The 17,986-nt window shown below is 42.1% G+C and overlaps 1 protein-coding gene across 9 annotated transcripts in view; it reads left to right on the top strand.

The window, feature by feature from the left end:
- Window positions 1-17,986, top strand: part of BCOR (BCL6 corepressor) — a 114,600-nt gene that overhangs the window by 56,663 nt on the left and 39,951 nt on the right. For 8 of the 9 annotated variants that reach the window (XM_060770185.2, XM_060770178.2, XM_060770184.2 and 5 more), the window contains exons 2-6: window positions 4,273-4,403; window positions 7,329-7,407; window positions 8,897-11,725; window positions 13,520-13,573; window positions 14,143-14,326. In XM_060770185.2, the coding sequence (XP_060626168.2) occupies window positions 4,318-4,403; window positions 7,329-7,407; window positions 8,897-11,725; window positions 13,520-13,573; window positions 14,143-14,326 (3,232 nt within the window). In that variant the 5' untranslated portion in view covers window positions 4,273-4,317. The remainder of the gene's footprint in view (window positions 1-4,272; window positions 4,404-7,328; window positions 7,408-8,896; window positions 11,726-13,519; window positions 13,574-14,142; window positions 14,327-17,986) is intronic. The other variant, XM_060770183.2, reaches the window with a different exon arrangement.

A 17,986-nucleotide genomic window follows, 5' to 3' on the forward strand; every position in this document is an offset into this window, starting at 1 on the left:
GCCTTCTCGGCAGTGTCCCCCCACTTGTGGAACTCGCTCCCCAGCGAAATTAGGTCAACTACTTCCCTCCTTTCCTTTAGGAAAAAATTGAAGACGTGGCTATGGGACCAGGTATTTGGATAGCAGGTTGACAATAAAAAATGATGACAATTCAATGGAAAATGGACTGTGGATTGGCTTTAGATTAAGTTGTTGATTGTTGAACTCGGACTATTTGTACTATTTTAAATGATTTTAAAATCTAATTTATTGTCTACTGTTGTATATATGGCGCATCGAATTGTTGCCGGTTGTAAGCCACTCGTGAGTCCCCCTTCAGGGGTAGAGAAGGGTGGGGTACAAATATTTGAAATAATAAATAAATAATATTTTTTCTCTAGTGTGATGATATAGTTGAAATCCGGATAGCATTTTCAGGGATAGCTATGTTTACGAGTGAGGGTGTGAAAAGGACAAGTTTACACTGTAGAATGAAGGCAGTCTGGCTCCACTTTAATGGCTATGGAATCGTGGGAGTTGTAGTTCGGTGCACTCTTGGCCAGAGAAAGCCAAAGCCTTTGTGAAATTGGAAGTGCCATGATTCCATAGCATTGTGGCCTAGCAGTTAGCAGGGCCAGACTGCTTTGATTATACAGTGTAGATCAGACATGGGCAGACTTGGGGCCTCCATGTGTTTTGGACTTCAACTCCCACCATTCCTAACAGCCTCAGGCCCTTTCCTTTTCCTACTCAGCCGCTTAAGCGGGAAAAGGAAAGGGCCTGAGGCTGTTAGGAATGGTGGGAGTTGAAGTCCAAAACATGTGGAGGCCCCAAGTCTGCCCATGCCTGGTGGAGATGTGCCCTGGACAGCACCTCTGGTCCTTGCCTTTTGCAAAGGCTTCTGTGTTTGGCATGTGCTTCCCTCCCTCTCCCTCCTTCAATCTCCTTTTATTTATTTTTTTGGCGAGAGGAAGGGTTGAAGGGGGTATCCTGTGTGCATTAAAGGCTCCCCCTACTTATTAACCCGGCATTTAACAGCGGGGATGCAGGCTGAAGCTCAGTCAAAAGAAACGACTGAACCTCCAAAGAGCAATTAAAATCCAGCCCTGGAATAAATCATGCGCCGCGATAATCGTGTTAATAAAACGCAGCTTGTCCTGACACTTCACTCATGCAGCAAACTAGAATTTAATGCGGGTGGAGATGGGCTCGTTTGGGGAGGGAATAAAAAAAGGCCGGGCGAGGAGGCCCTTCTGGGGCTGGATGCGAAAATCCGGCCTGCCTTTCACCTGCACCCCCCCCCAGCATCCCCCCTCCGCCCCCATTGCACGCAGCGCCGATCCTTTCGGACTGCTAATGCTTCTCCAGTGAGCCCGCTAATGATTTCTTTCCCTGGAGTGAGCAGGCGTCATTGAATTACTGAAAGCACTCAGAGCGGCAGCGCAGGAACAACAGCAGCTCCAGTGGTAAAAGCCACCAGGGTTTGGTTACTTAATCAAATGGGGGTGGGAGGGGGGAAGGCTGGGGCCAGCCAGGGAGGAGAGCAAGATTACCAACCTACTTACTATTTTTAACCCCTTTCAGGGCCGGGATGCGGACTCCGGCTCCAGGAAAACGAAATTGTGGCTGCTGGGTTTAAAATTAGAGCCTCTTGTGTGCCAATGGCATTCCGAACCTCCAGAGCGCTTCCAAGTTTTGCTTTATTTTCTTGGAGAAGGCTGGAGCCTTTGGAAGGTCTCCTTCAGAAAACGCAAATGGGCACCTCGTTTTCCTTAAAATTAATACATTGGGAAAGATTTCTCTCTCTTTCTCTTGTCTAGGCACATCTATGCTGGCTACAAAATGCGTTCAGGAGGCAGCACTGTTTTTCTATCACTGGTTCACAACCTTTGGCCCTCCAAGTGTTTTGGACTTCAGCTCCTGACCATTGGATAAGTTGGCTAAGCTTCTTGGCGTGGGAGTCCCAAACGCCTGGAGCACCACAGGTTGGGCACCACTGGTTTTGATGAATCATGCTACGAATGTTGGATGAAATCAATGTGCATCAGCTGACCTAAGTATAAACCAATTGCAGGGTGAAACCAATTAAGGGACGAGCGCACCGAACCTCAAATGTGTATTGTGGAGGGGTTTTGGAAAAAAATCCCAATTCTTTCCCAATTCTTCCATGAAACCACGGATTCTGAGGATCCTGGAACTGGTTCTAGGATTTTACATGTAATCATCTGCACAGTGAAATTGTTTCCTTCTCTGTCAGTTTCACAATGAGCTAAGCAGTCAGTATAGAGCAGTGGTTCCCAACCTTTTATTGACCAGGGACCACTTGGACCATGGAGCCATTCTACAATGTTAGTACCAAAAGGAGCTCCCGGTGGCACAGTGGGTTAAACCCCTGTGCCGGCAGGACTGAAGACCGACAGGTCGCAGGTTCGAATCCGGGGAGAAGTGGATGAGCTCCCTCTATCAGCTCCAGCTCCTCATGCGGGGACATGAGAGAAGCCTCCCACAAGGATCATAAAAACATCAATTCATCTGGGTGTCCCCTGGGCAGCGTCCTTGCAGACGGCCAATTCTCTCACACCAGAAGCGACTTGCAGTTTCTCAAGTCACTCCTGACATGACAAAAAAAAAAATTAGTACTTAAGGTGGTATGTTTTCTTGCATGGGGAAAAGAAACTTCACGGTGGTCAGTACAGTCAGTTCTTTGCATTTTCTGGAGTTAAGGGCACAGGACCCCTGCAAAAATGAAAAAAAAAAATGGGAATAAAAATATCACCTTTTTCACCTGAGAGAACACGTCTCTAGGAAGTCCTCTGAAACAACCCTCTGCCAAATGTTGAACATAGAATTACATTGGAGGACCTAGGGATTTCTAGAGGAGCATTATCTCTGGGAATCTCGTATGTCCTCCAGTGACACTCTGTGAAATGCCTGGAGAAAACATTCTAATCAAATCTATGAATAATCAAATTCACAAACATAAACCTGGCAAACGTGGAGGGCCGATGCTAATCACAGAGGAAGCAATTTATTTTCTTCTAAGTCTTTAAGAAGAAGAAAAAACCTTGAGATATGCAAAGGAAGTTTTGTATTTCTTCCTTCAGTAAAAAGTTTCCTGGAGCCTGTCGTGTATTCTGAAATCATTAGGGCGGCAAAGTGGTTCCCAATCTTTTTTTGACCAGGGACCACTCTCCAACAATAGTACCAAAAGGGTTACGAATCAGTTTTTGATCAACTTTAGATTCCGTTTGTTTATTTGAGTTGCTGATTCAGAAAACTACATTGGATAGACCACATCAGCTCTGGTTTCTGATATAGAACATATGCCATCCAGTAGTCACTGTCTGCTTGCCCACAGAAAACCATATTTAATAAGCCTTGGCTCTATAAGAGGGTTTCATGAGACCAGCAGCTGCAATGGTGTAGTAACGGTGAGGCTGTGGACCATATTTTAGTTCTTGTAGACCACTGGTTGGGAAATGTGTTACAACAATACTAGGGTGGGCAACTGCGGGGGATCCAGGGCCCAGTTTCTTCTGGGGTCTCATGGGCTACAGAAGTGGCTAGAAGGCCTTCCTGGTTGGATAAATTGAGTGAGTGAAGGTTGGATGTTAGACGTCTGTATCTTATCGAAAAGATTCCCGGAACAGGCCTTTTCAGGGTGATTGGGCAGAAAAAGGATTGTCCAGGGAATCCGGAAGCTTTGAGGATCAGCAAATGGTCCTTTGAGACCTTACTTTGTCCAGCCCTTCTATAAAGGGGGACACCAATTATGACAGGTTGTGTTTAGTTCAGTTGGAGATCTTACACCAGAGTCCTGCATGAAGTCCTTATGAGCAGCTGAATTGTGTTATAAAGTGTATACCACCTTAATAGGGTCCAACACATCACTCCAAACTTAAAACATTAAAGACATTGCTAAGGTGTATTCTGCTGGAGAGTCCAGGAAGTGTCTGTTACCTGAGTACAAGACAAGGGACTCTTGATCATTGATACATAATTGTTTCCATTTCTAATGAAACTCAATGCAAGTAGAGGTTGAAATTGAGTAACGGTTGATCTTTCCATTGCATGGGATAAGGAAGTGTGCTGGGGAAAAGGCCCCATGTTATCTGATCTATCAGCACTCTTGGTCTGTGTTTTAACTCAGTATCTCAAACCCCATACCAATCTTGTGTTCCTTATTAATTATCATTAATTATCAAATGAGGGGGCTCATGATTCTCCTTGTGATTTTCCTGCTTCCTCCTAAACTAGTCTTCTCAATTCCCTTTTTTTCTTGTTTTCAAACAGATTTTAAATACTTGTGAAGGAAGGCTGCTGTTTTAAGGTGACGTCATGCTTTCTGCAACCCCCCTGTATAGCAACGTTCATAGTTGGATGAGCAATGAGAGGGTCCGCATGTGTGGCATTAATGAAGACAGGTAAATATTTAAGCTTTAAGTTAAACTGAAAGGTCTGTTTCTGGAGAGTGAAATTGCTTTCCTTTTGCCTTCCTCTCGCCTTTTTGCATGGGGACCTACTATTTCAAAAATTTACTTCCCAGAGTCACCTGTTTCTCTGTTTTGTCTATGCACACAAACGTATGTGTGCAAGTCTCTCTGATCTAAATGTATGCCTCTCTGATATTACCAAGCATATGCCTTTACATTGCTACTGGAGTTCATTATATTTGTGAGAAATAGGGTACTAAAACCTGGCATTGTGTTCCTTTTGAATTAGTGTGAGTTTCCACGTGGTATGATCTGCAAAGTGAGAGAAATAATTTGCCCAGCAGTTAAAATTTGTAATACTATTTGTTATACTATGATAAATGTGACAATTTGGCCTTAGCCATGGAGAGCCCCCAGTGGCACAGCGGGTTAAACCGCTGAACTTGCCGATGGGTTGATTTTTTGAATCCGGGGAGCGGGGTAAGATCCCACTGTTAGCCCTAGCTTCTGCCAACCTAGCATTTCGAAAACATGCAAATGTGAGTAGATCAATAGGTACTGCCTTGGCAGGAAGGTAACTGCATGCCGGCCACATGACCTTGGAGATGTCTATGGACAATGCCGACTCATGGGCTTAGAAATGGTGATGAGCGCCACTCCCCTGAGTCAGGCACAACTAGACTTAATGTCAAGAGGAAACCTTTACCGTTACCATGATTAGGTTCCATTGAAATCAACAGATCAAGTTAGTTGTTTGTTTAAGCCCTATTCAATTTAGCGAGACCATGGTTACAATTACATAGAGCAGTGGTTCTCAACCTGTGGGTCCCCAGATGTTTTGGCCTTCAACTCCTAGAAATCCTAAGAGCTGGTAAACTGGCTGGGATTTCTGGGAGTTGTAGGCCACAACACCTGGGGATCCACAGGTTGAGAACCACTGACACAGAGGCATACCTCTGTTAATAAAGCCTTCCTTTTTACAAAGCCTTTTTTATGTGTCCCTAGCTCCACTTTTTATCCTTGTTCTCTGTCCAGCTAGAAGTTTTTAGCAGCATCTGCAATGGGAGGATGGTGACAGAAGGCTGGAGAAACACAGACCTTCACTGTTAATTTGTAGTAGTGTATCTGGAATAAACAAAGTGAGCAAGCTTTAGTTCTTCCTCCCATAGCTGCATGTTCCTGCCTAGAAGAGTCAGGATAAGCAGCAACTATCTACCTCTCGAATCCCGTACTGAACATGCCTGACAACCAAAACGGAGAGAAAAGGGAAGAAAGGGGATGCATGTGAGCAGGATGCTATTTTTCTGTTTCCTTCAGCTGCATTTTGCAGGTAGTTGGAACAATAAAATATGAGAGCTGGACCAAAGCGTGGGAGATGCTTTCATCTTGAAAGTTGATAGTGCCACTTTAAATATAATAGGAGTGGAGCTTGCCCTTCTGGGGAATGATGAAACTTCCCTTCTGCTGCATGTCAGCAATTGTGTCCCTGGGATTTGCAAGCTTGGCACTAAGGTGCATTCTTTATCGGTGTTTTCTGTGATAACAAGTCCCAGAGCTGCAACGCAACCAAGTCACAGATGTGTGGCTCCCTCTTCAGCACTGAGCAGTTGACATGTGTATGATATTAGAAGTATGTGTTAATCCTCTTCCTACATTTTTGGAGTGTCTTAAGAATACAGGAATGTGAAATACGACATAACGTTGTTTTCCTGTACAGTGTTCCCTCACTTATTGTGGGTGTTATGTTCCAGGACCACCCGCAAAAAGTGAAAATCCACGAAGTAGGGACGCTATATATATGTATGTCGTGGAGAGATTTAAAGGCACCACACACTTTTTTTTGCTAGCTATAAGTAAGGGGCTATAAGGCCGTGATTTACATACTGCTTTGTATCTCTGATATTGTACAATTGACATTACATCTATCACTGCATTTGCTTTATTGTCGAATCTCACAAAGATCACTTCTGCAATCTTAGTGAATGCAGTGGTGCATTGATGACCACAATAAATATGTGGGATCCATCCAAGAATGTGCAAATATGTGTGAAATGGTTGCACTTTCAAACCTCTTCATATGCAACCATGAATACATCACTGGGTTGCAGATGCAGTGGTTTGTTGTGAGTTTTCCGGGCTGAATGGCCATGTTCCAGAAGCATTCTCTCCTGACATTTCGCCTGTATCTATGGCAGGCATTCATATGGCATAAGGCCTTTGGACTCCCATACAAAGTATATAAACTGTGGTTTGTTGTGAGTTTTCCCAGCTGTATGACTATGTTCCAGAAGCATTTTCTCCTGACATTTCGCCTGTATCTCTGGCAGGCATCCATATGGCGTAAGTCCTCTGGACTCCCATACAAAGTATATAAAAGGTGGTTTGTTGTGAGTTTTCCCGGCTGTATGGCCATGTTCGAGAAGCAGTCTCTCCTGACATTTCACCTGTATCTATGACAGGCATCCATATGGTACAAGTCCTTTGGACTCCCATACAAAGTATATAAACTGTGGTTTGTTGTGAGTTTTCCAGGCTGTATGGCCATGTTCAGAAGCAGTCTCTCCTGATGTTTCACCCACATCTATTACAAGCATCCTCTGAAGTTGTGAGGATGCTTGGCATATATATGGGTGAAACGTCAGGAAAGAATGCTTCTAGAACACGGCCATACAGCCCGGAAAACTCATAGCAACCCAGTGATTTCAGCCATGAAAGGCTTCGACATGGAATACATCAGTTGTGCAGCAACCTAAAAAGTACAACCATGAGTAAGAAAACTTACGTGTCTCTGACACCAACTGGATTCGAGCCATCACCTTTATCAGCTAGGCTGTACTAATAAAACAGTTCAGTCAAAACTTTGCAGGGAAGTGTTTATGTCTTTACTTTTTTGTGTGTCTTTCTTTTAAAAAATAGAAAAATTCCAGTTAATGATGGAGACGCTTCAAAAAACAGGCTGGAATTAAGAGAGGAAAATCACCTGAACCATAGCGTGGTAAGAAACATTTTAGTTTATGTAACTTGTTTGGGGACGGACGTGGGTGAAAATTGCCCCCCTGCGTGTAGTTGCCCACCCTTGTTCTGTCATATGCATTTTTCCTGGAGTGAGTAGTTTACTTTATCTCATTTTAGTCAGAAGGCAACATATTAAGTACATAAGAGACCAAAGGAGTAGTGCTATTACAGGCGTGATCTTTTTTGTCCTCTAAACAATTCTGTTTACATATGGGGAAAGCAGTAATTGAGGCCCTCTGTGGAGAAGATGGCCTTTGGAGTTACTAATTGTGCAAATCTATATACACGTATCTAGACAAATGCCCTACTGAGTTCAGTGGAACTTATGACGAGGGAAATGTGCATAGAATTGTGGTCTAAATATTACTAATTAGCTGTGGAATAGAAGTAATAGGGGCATTATCTCTGATTTACAATATTTTTGAAATATGGGTATGTGGCATATACAAGTGTGCACCTGAGATTTCTGCTGGGAACATAACCATAAAAGAATTGCAGTAGAAAAGGATGTAATTGTTGAAGTCTATTTATTTTAATGGGAGTGTGTGTTGCCTTGTGGGCCTTTGGCATCTACTGTGGTTTGGTTACAGTGACCCGATGCATACCAAAATCCATGGATGCCCCAATTCCAGTAGAGACAATAGTGTAATAAAATGGTGCTCCTTATATTATATGGCAAAATCAGGGTATGCTTTTGGGAAATAAAAAAAAAGAACCCATGTTTTCTAATTACGGTGGTTGAATCCGTAGACATGGAGAGTGGGTCTGTATTATTAAGAAACCGCTGTTTAAATTGGTATTGATCTTCTAAATATTTAATTCTCATACGTCCCAACCAGAATTTTTGGGCAATAGTCAGGAATTCTGGGAGCTGAAGTCCAAAGCATCTGGAAGACCAAAGGCTAAGAGCCTTTAAAGAGAAAACCAATGTAGATATTTTTCTTGATATAGAAGATTCTAGATGCGAATCAAATTAATAATGTTAGTTTTTTAAAAAAAATCTATTTTTTTTTCAGGAGCAATTTGAAAAATTGCAAGTTGCTTCTGGTGTGAGCGAATTGACCCAAGGGACGCCCGGTTGTTTTACCACCCTATGGGAGGCTTCTTTCATGTCTCCGCATGGGAAGTTGGAGCTGACATATGAGAGCTCACCTCGATCTCTGGATTTGAACCATCGACCTTTCGGTCAGTGGTTCAGCCAACACAGTGGGTTAACCCATTGCCCTACCGGGGGCTCCTGAAAAATCTAATTTGGCAGCTGACAGACCCTTTACACCCAAGCATAAAGCAGCCTATACTTTTAAATGTTTGATTTCCTGTACTCCTTTGCGTGCATCTGTTTAATCACCCCACACCTCTTGCTAATAATGAAAAAATGTGTTCACTTTTTGTTGTTTCTAGTCATTTCAAAATGTATAGAGTTGTACTTGGACTAGATGCCAAAGTAACATCTTTCTTCTTCTACCGAGGTGGATGCAACAGGCGTGCATCGCATTGACAGTCTTGCTGCTCTGAGCATGGACCGGACTGGACTTATGCGGGAAGGACTCAGAGTCCCTGGTAGTATTGTCTTTCCCAGCTTATGTGGACTTGGCTCAGACAAGCCTCGAGATGCTGCAAGTGCAATTGCTGGCCTTGGATTTGCTCCTGAAAGAAATCCAGAGTTACAGTTCAAGACGAATCCTACTGAAACAATTGAAAATGTGGCTGGAAAGCCCCCAAATGGCTTCAGCGCTATATACAAAACACCACCTGGAATACAAAAGAGTTCTGTTCCGCCTGCCGGGGAAACCTTGGGCTTGGACAGAACCTCTAGCGACAAACCAAGTCCTCTCAATGTCAATGGTGCTAGTTACCTAAGGTTACCCTGGGTAAGTCCTTACATGGAGGGTGCTATTTATCCTTTTCTTGAATCACCAAATAAGTATTCGCTGAACATGTATAAGACCTTGCTACCTCAGCAATCCAGCTACAGCTTGCCGCAGCACCTGGCGTACTCCCCTGTCTGTACCAATGGCGAGCGTTTTTTGTACCTGCCACCTTCTCATTACGTCACTCCTCACATTCCATCTTCCTTGGCTTCACCTTTGAGGCTCTCCGCCGCAGCAGCAGCCCCCGTACTTCCTCCTTTGGGACACTGTCCAGAGAAAAGCTTGTCTTGGAAGATGGGAGTCAGTCCTGGGAATCCTGTGGACTCTCACGCCTACCCACATATCCAGAACAGCAAGCCGCCTCGGCTTCCATCTGCCAAGCCGGCCGCTAACAGCATGCCCACAGAGCCTGCGGGTCTCCTGTCCCATTCGCCACGACCCTCGCCGAGAGTTCATTTGCAGCCGCAGCCTGGAGATGCTTACTCAGAGTTCCATAAGCACCTCTCTAGGATTTCGACGTCTCCTTCTTCAGTTGTGCTCCCAAAGCCATACATGAATGTAAGCAGTGACTTTCCTTCCAGGGTCTCTACTGGGAAGGCCCCCAAAACACACGAGACGGCTGACATTTCGCAGCAACCCACCGTGCATGCAAGGAAAACCAGTCATGATAGGAAGGAGAGCAGATCCCCTCCATTGTTAGAGAAACAACAAACTGTTACCAAAGATGTTATAGACAAACCACTGGATTTGTCATCTAAGGTTGTGGATGCAGAGACAGCCAAACTGGATCACATTAAGAAAATGACACCGACTGTGTTAGTTCATAGCAGGGCTGGAAGCGGACTGGTTTTACCTGGAAGTGATCTTCCCAAAGAAACCATTTCTCCTGGAAACTGCTGTCCTGTCTATAGACCTGAAATAATTAGCACCGCACCTTCCTCCTGGGTGGTTCCCGGCCCAGCTCCGAGTGAAGACAATAGCAGTGCAAAAAACATGCCATTGAAAAACAAAGCATTGGACTGGGGGACGCCACAACAGCGAAGCTCTTCGTGTCCCAGGATGGGAGGGACAGAAGCAGTTGTCAGTAACGTTTCAGGGTCTGTATCAACCGGGGGTCGGCCAGCATCCGCTTCTCCGGCCCCGAATGCCAATGTGGATTGCCCTAAAACGAGCAGCTCCGTCGAGACCACTGCTGCGTCTGTCATCCAACATGTTGGGCAGCCTCTAGCGACGCCATCTTCCAAGCACAGTAGTAAGGCAGCTAAATGCAACAATCAAGAACCTGTCTTCAAAGCAAGCGAGAGCACACTCACACCAACACCAACGTCCATCTTTTTTCCTCCTAACGATGCATTCCGGTCTCCACCGTTGCCCTACCAGAGGAGCTATCTCCCATATCCTGTTCCCGAAGGCTTAGCTATAGGCCCTTTGTCTCTGCACGGAAAAGCACCCGTATATCCTCACCCCATTCTCTTACCAAACGGCAGCCTTTTCCCTGGTCATCTGGCCCCCAAACCTACAATCCCATACAGCCTGCCAACGAGCAGAGGTGAGTTTGTGACCTATCAGGATACATTAGGCATAGGGATGGTGCACCCAATGCTGTTGCCACACACAACAGCTTTGGAGCTGAAAGATGACAAATCGGAAAGGAGATCTCGATCACATGAAAGGCTCCGTTATGAGGATCCTATTTTAAGAAGCAGATTGCCGGAGGTGCTGGAAACCAGCACTAAGCTACAATTTGAGGTACCAGCTACAGACAGAAATGCAAAACCACAACAGATTTCAGGTCATAGTAAGAATCCTGCCAAAAGTGACAAGCACACGTTTGCAGAGCTGAGAGAAGAGCAGGACGTGAAAGGTGAAACAAACATGATAATAAAACCCAGTTTTCCCGCTGAAAGCGGCACTCAAGCAAGCGAGCCCATAAAGCACAAGGTAGAGCAGGCCTTTCAGCCCAGAGATTTTATTGTGACCAGAGAAGAATGTGGGAGAAATAATTTCCACGAAGTCTACAACTTTAAGCAAGCCCAGAGCCCACACACAGCAATGTTCAACTTAAGAAAAGAGGACATGTCAATTAGCCAGAACAGAGAGAGAGTGCCGGTGCCCCCTTCCTCTGTCTTCTTGGAGCCTGTGCATGGGACTGATGGCCTGGCGATGTCTTTTTGCAAAATGCCCGATGACAATAAACCACTTTGCATTGGAAATGCACAGCCGAGCATTGAAGTCAACCAGACGTATGCCAAAGAGGGGACCGAGGGCACAGAATCTAACGATGGCAAACTTGTGAAGCCTAAGCCATCCAAAGTGGCAAAGAGAATTGCAAACTCTGCCGGTTACGTAGGTGACCGATTCAAGTGCGTTACAACTGAACTGTATGCAGATTCTACCCAGCTGAGTCGAGAACAGCGGGCCCTGCAGGTGAGTCACTGAGAGTTAACTACTGAAGCGTTCTTGTATGATAAGGTTGCAGTTGAGAATTATATTTGGCAGGTTTGGGAATGTATGTGCAGGTTGAGTTTCCCTTATCCAAAATGCTTGGGGCTAGAAGTCTTCTGTTTTTCACTTTTTAATGTTGTAATACTTGAATATACTTAATGAGATATCTTGCAAATGGGAACCAAGTCGAAATATGACATTCATTTCTGTTTCATATATACCGTATTTACTCCAGTATAAGCCAATGCACCTAATTTGACCACAAAAAAATGGGAAACCGTATTGACTCGAGTATAAGTCGAGGGTGGGAAATGCAGCAGCTACTTATAAATTTCAAAATAAAAATAGATACCAATAAAATTACATTAACTGAGGCATCAGTAGGTGAAATGTTTTTGAAAATTTAAATAAAACTGCAATTTAAGATAAAACTGTCCAACTCTGATTATTCTAACTTTCTTCAATATAAATGTGCTTACATATCCTTCCAATCATAATAAAGAGAATAAAATAATAAATGTAATTATAATAATAGAGTAAAATAATGGAAATGTAATAATAACAGTAATAATAGAGTAAAATAATAAATATAATAACAATACTAAAGTAAAATAATAAATATAATAACAATACTAAAGTAAAATAATAAATGTAATAACAATACTAAAGTAAAATAAATATAATAAGAAATAGAGTAAAGTAATAAATGTAATAATACTAAAGTAAAATAAATATAATAATAAGAAATAGAGTAAAATAATAAATGTAAAAAATAATAGTAGAGTAAAATAATGAAAATGTAATGATAACAGTAATAATAGAGTAAAATAATGTATATTATTTTACTCTTTACATTTTATAATAGAGTAAAATAATGTACATTATTACTTCTCATCCCTTTGGGGTGAGAAGGGCGGGATAAAAGAACCCCAAATAAATAAATAAATAAAAAAATAAAAACTAGAGTAAAATAAGAAATAACCTTGACTCGAGTATAAGCCAAGGGGGGCTTTTTCAGCCTAAGAAAGGGCTGAAAAACTTAGCTTATACTTGAGTATATGCGGTACCTTATACACGTAGCCCAATGTAGTTTTATGCACAATGTTTTCAGTAATTTTGTACATAAAACAAACTTTTTTTTATATTGAACCATCAGAATCCAAAGATGTCATTATCTCAGATACTGATGTGGGCCGTTTGGATTTCGGATTATTTCAAATTTCTGGATAAGGGATACTCAACCTGTAGAAGTGTCAGACTACTTTGACACAACTAGCTATAGTACTTAAAAATATTTTGGTTGTATTATGAAGTCAGAGATAGTTGAACATTGATCGATTAATTATATGTAGTTAACTAGTATTTAAATGCCTTAATTTCCTAAGCATAATATGTAATAATTAAGGGGGAGATGAAGAATGCATGACCTGTTTATTTACAAGAGGGAAAGATAGTTTGCAGTCGTTTACCTGCATTTGGCCAAAATGATAACAAGTAATCTATCATATGTGGCATTTGATAAAAGAGGATAATTTTAGCAAGCTATTTTAGTGCAACTTTTGCAGCAAACCGAAAAGAAAAGATAGCATAGAGGATAGGAAGTTAAAGTGAATTAGATGTTGAATGATGGCAAGTATTGTAGGCTATTTTAGCATTTTGTGGGAAGGCGAGTTAAGCCAAATTGTTTTGCATTGTTAAGAAAAGACTTAGTTGATGCTTATAAAAATGGATGAAATTATCTAAATGATCCATTGAGTGCCCATTTTAATTACATAGATGGAAGGATTACAAGAGGACAGTATTTTATGTCTACCTGCTGCTTACTGTGAGGTCAGTTCTTCAAATTTTTATTACTAGAATCTTGCATAAACCTTTGAGTTAAAAATTTCATTTCAAATTACACAGAGGGAAGTTGTGGGCCATGGTTGTCTTTATTCATTGTGTGGTATTTTTTTGTTTTTGTTTTGTTTGTTTTACCCCCCCCCCCCAAATACAACAATTTTAAATATATAATGTGCCATTTACATTTATATATGGAAGAACTGTGTGTGTGTGTATATGTATATATATGTGTATGTACATTTGTGTATACAGTGTACCCTTGTATGTTCAACACTGAGATTTTAAAATATGTTGTATGATTTTATAGATATCCAATTGTCGCTTAAGTCCAATTGTTAGTCCAACTAGAGTTGACCCCTTAGTTGATGAGAAGCCGACCCTCAATTTAAATCCCATTGCTTCAGTGAATTTGCTCTAGTTGGGGCTAGTAATTGGATTTGGGTCCTTGGTTTTGAACAGAACCTTTTCCCTTTTGGAATTACTTTCATAGAAGGTAAGGTAAAATGAAGTAGGCCTTCCTGTGAGATCTTGTTTGTTCATATCAATTTTCTTTCTAGCGGGCCATGATGCGCTTCTCAGAGTTGGAGATGAAAGAGAGAGAAGGCCACGGAGCGACCAAAGACCCGGAGGTCTGCCGATTCAGCCAAGCAGACTGGGAAAACTTCAAAGGAAACAATGAAAAGAAACCCAAGTCTGTCACTTTGGAAGATGCCATGGCTGGGCAAAATGACAATGACAGATGTAAGCCATTTTTAAAATGCATTTTGAAGTGTTGCATGCCTCCTCCATCGGTTTGGAGCAAAGCATGGCAGTGCCACAACAAATCTTTAAAGCATATAAAGCTTTTTTTCCTTGTCAGTAGGCAAAAAAAAATAAATGGTAATGTTGTTTGCTATCTGTAGCTCATTGTTGTTTTGCAGCCAAAAGTTGTGTGTGCCCTTGGTGTGTTGTCCCTGAGAAAATTACAGAGTATTGTCATAGACAGGCAAAAATTAAGACAGGTGATGGATGATTGAATTGCCTAATACAAACGTAAACTATTCCACTTAATTCTTTGATGTGTGTGACTGTTAAGATTGTTGATTTTGTTTTTTGCAGAAAGTCTCTGTATTTTAGCGATCTCTAGCATGAAGTACAATAATGTGTGGCAAGCAGCTCTTTCTTTCATAAAGGATAAGGGCTGTAAGCACTGGCTTTATAGCAGCGTTTCTCAGAGGGGTTGCCAAAGACCACCAGAAAACACAGTATTTTCTATTGGTCAAAAGGTTCTGTGTGGGAAGTTTGGCTCAATTCTGTCATTTTTAGGGTTCAGAATGCTCTTTGATTGTAGGTGAACTATAAACCCCAGCAACTACAACTCCCAAATGACAAAATCAACCCCCCATCCCTACCCCACCAGTATTCAAATTCGGGTGTTTTGGGTATTTGTGCCAAATTTGATCCAGTGAATGAAAATAGATATAAAATACTTACATTACAATTCATCACAGTAGTAAAATTATAGTTATAAAGTAGCAACAAAAATAATATTATGGTTGTGGGGCACCACAACATGAGGAACTGTATTAAGGGGTTGCGGTATTAGGAAGGTTGAGAAACGCTGAGTGGATCTCCAGCTTTTGTTGAACTGAATCTCCCATCCAACTGTATGGGAAGAAATGCTGGGAGCTGCAGCAAGATAGTGATCCTGTCATACTGCATTGAGCTGCATTCTATGGCAGTATAGACTCATAATGTAGTTCTAGGCAGCTAAGCTGCATTATGAAACTCCATTATATAGCCATGTAGATGGGGCCAGTGTCCACCCCTGATTTAAATTTAGTTAGGGATTAACTTAATGGGCCCCCGATGGTGCAGCGGGTTAAACTGCAGAACTTGCTCACCAAAAGGTCAGTGGTTCAAATTCGGGGAGCGGGGTGAGCTTCTGCTGTTAGCCCCAGCTTCTGCCAACCTAGCAGTTCGACAACATGCAAATGTGAGTAGCTCAATAGGTACTACTCTGGCGGGAAGGTAACAGTGCTCCATGCAGTCATTCTGACCACATGACCTCGGAGGCGTCTATGGACAACGCCGGCTATTGGGCTTAGAAATGGACAGCTACCATCCCAAAGAAAATAAATGTTTGTTTGGATGTGGACAAACATTCTTTTGCCATGGCGGTAGTAGTTCTGTTCTTCAGTGTCACTTCTTATGAGCCATCTTGAGAACCATACAAGTGGCTTAAATGGTGAATCACAAGATATTGCTGTGCTCAAGGTCTCAGCTGTAGCACTTTCCCACATTATTTCAGTTTCTGTAGCTCTATTCTTTTCCTCCTTCCCCTGTGGCCCCTTCCCTTACCACAGATACTCCATGTTTTTGGCCACATGGTCAATCCTCATTGGGCTCTGATATTTGGAGGGGGGATTTTAATCCCCCCCCCCAGATATTCTGCTACATTTGAAAACACTGATATGTTCCCATGTTAAATGATACCAATCCTGTGTGTGTTGTTGGTGAATATGCTTACCTAAAGGCATTCGGAGAGTGAGTTTGCTAATAGTAGGTGATATAGGACAGAGTGGGAATTGTATGTTGTTAAGTTTCTTGGTGTCCTTGAAAGCATTCTGTTTGTTATGGTCAGGCCCTGTAGCATTCATGGTGATTAAGATGGATGTGTGTGTGCAATTATTTTGTAAAACAAGACGTTATCCTTCGGTTTTTTCCCATCAACTAGCCATTTTGGGAAAGGGAGCAGTTCTGTCTGTCTTATCAGCCTGACATCAGATGGAATGTTACTGAGGCCCTTTCCCCAATATCAACAAGACAAAGCAAAGACAGATGTGCTAAGTAAACGAGTTTTCATCCTCATCTCATGTAGGGAAAAAGAATTGACTTTGGGCCACGAATTGAGGAAGGGCTGGTCAAGGAAAGCAGAAGCAGAAGACTTATTGCTAAATGATACTTTACTCCTCAGTGCAGTGAAGTGGGTTAACTGCAGATGTTGCTTTTTTGTACATTGAAACTCACTTCATGCATTCTTCCACATGCATGAATGTGTAGGTACTACTGTGTGGGATTCAAGTGGTTGTTAAACGGCACTGTTACCCCTTGTTTTCAGTAGGGGTTTTGCTGAAGCCCCCAGTGGTGCAGCGGGTTAAACTGCTGAACGAAAGGTTGGTGGTTCGAATATGGGGGGGGGGGTGAACTCCTGTTGTTAGCCCCAGCTTCTCTGTAGCTATGGATGAAGCTGCCTATATGGAAGAAAAGTAAGGATGAGGAGAGGGATATAGAGAAAGATGCATGTCTGAAGCTACTACTGAGACTTCTCTCCCCTCTCCCTAAGAATAGTTAGGACTACTGTGAATTTAGAGGAGTGTGAAAGCAAGTTTTGTTCCTGGTCTCGCGGAGTACAGATGGAACGGTTGCACATGGGCAGAGCATCATTCAAGCACACAAGACGCGGTGCAGATGCAGCTGGCGGCCTCCTCAAGTGCACTCTCAAGCATACCTAATGCCGTAAGGGACGGGCTGGAAGGCCTACTGGCAATTTCCAGCTTATTTATGCCACGTCTGACTCCTTCATCTGATGCAAAGGTGAAATGAGCTGTACACAGGCAGCGATTGTTAATTGGTTTAGCCACCAAGGGTTCACCAAAGTCTTTGTGGTTTCATCCTTAATAATCAATTATTTCTATGCCACCAAGCAAGGGGCTTAAGCGGTGGCATGGTTCCAGTGAAGTGACACAGGTCGTGCAGTGCTATTCCATGCAATGCCAGCAAGAGACATAGGAGTCAATTCATTTTACTGTTTTTATTTTTATCCCACCTTCATACTTCAGTGAACCCAAGCAGATTAGGATTAGGAAGAGGATGAGAAGGAGAAAAACTTTCCAAAGGCAGCAATAATTCTTTTGATTTTGGCTTAATTTAAAAAACGAACTCATTGATAAGGGGGAAAGTTTTTTGAAGACATTTTAATGATATTTTAGTTGAAGAGCACTGTGTACTAGATCCCGTATATACTCAAGTATAAGCCGACCCGAATACAAGCCGAGGCACCTAATTTTACATCAAAAAACTGGGAAAATGGATTGACTCGAATATAAGCCGAGGGTGGGAAACGCCGCAGCTACTGGTAAATTTCAAAATAAAAATAGATACCAATAATATTATATTAATTTAGGCATCAGTAGGTTAAATGTTTTTGAATATTTACATAAAACTGTAATTCAAGATAAGACTGTCCAATTCTGATTAAACCATTATTCTAACCTTCTTCAATGTAAATGTGCTTACATGTCCTCCAATAATAATAAATAGAGTAAAGTAATGGAATGTAATAACAGTAATAATAGAGTAAAATAACAAATGTAATAATAACAATACAGTAAAGTAATAAATTTAACAATAACAATAATA

This window comes from Anolis sagrei, chromosome 3 (assembly GCF_037176765.1).
Source record: "Anolis sagrei isolate rAnoSag1 chromosome 3, rAnoSag1.mat, whole genome shotgun sequence".
NCBI classification, from domain to species: domain Eukaryota; kingdom Metazoa; phylum Chordata; class Lepidosauria; order Squamata; family Dactyloidae; genus Anolis; species Anolis sagrei.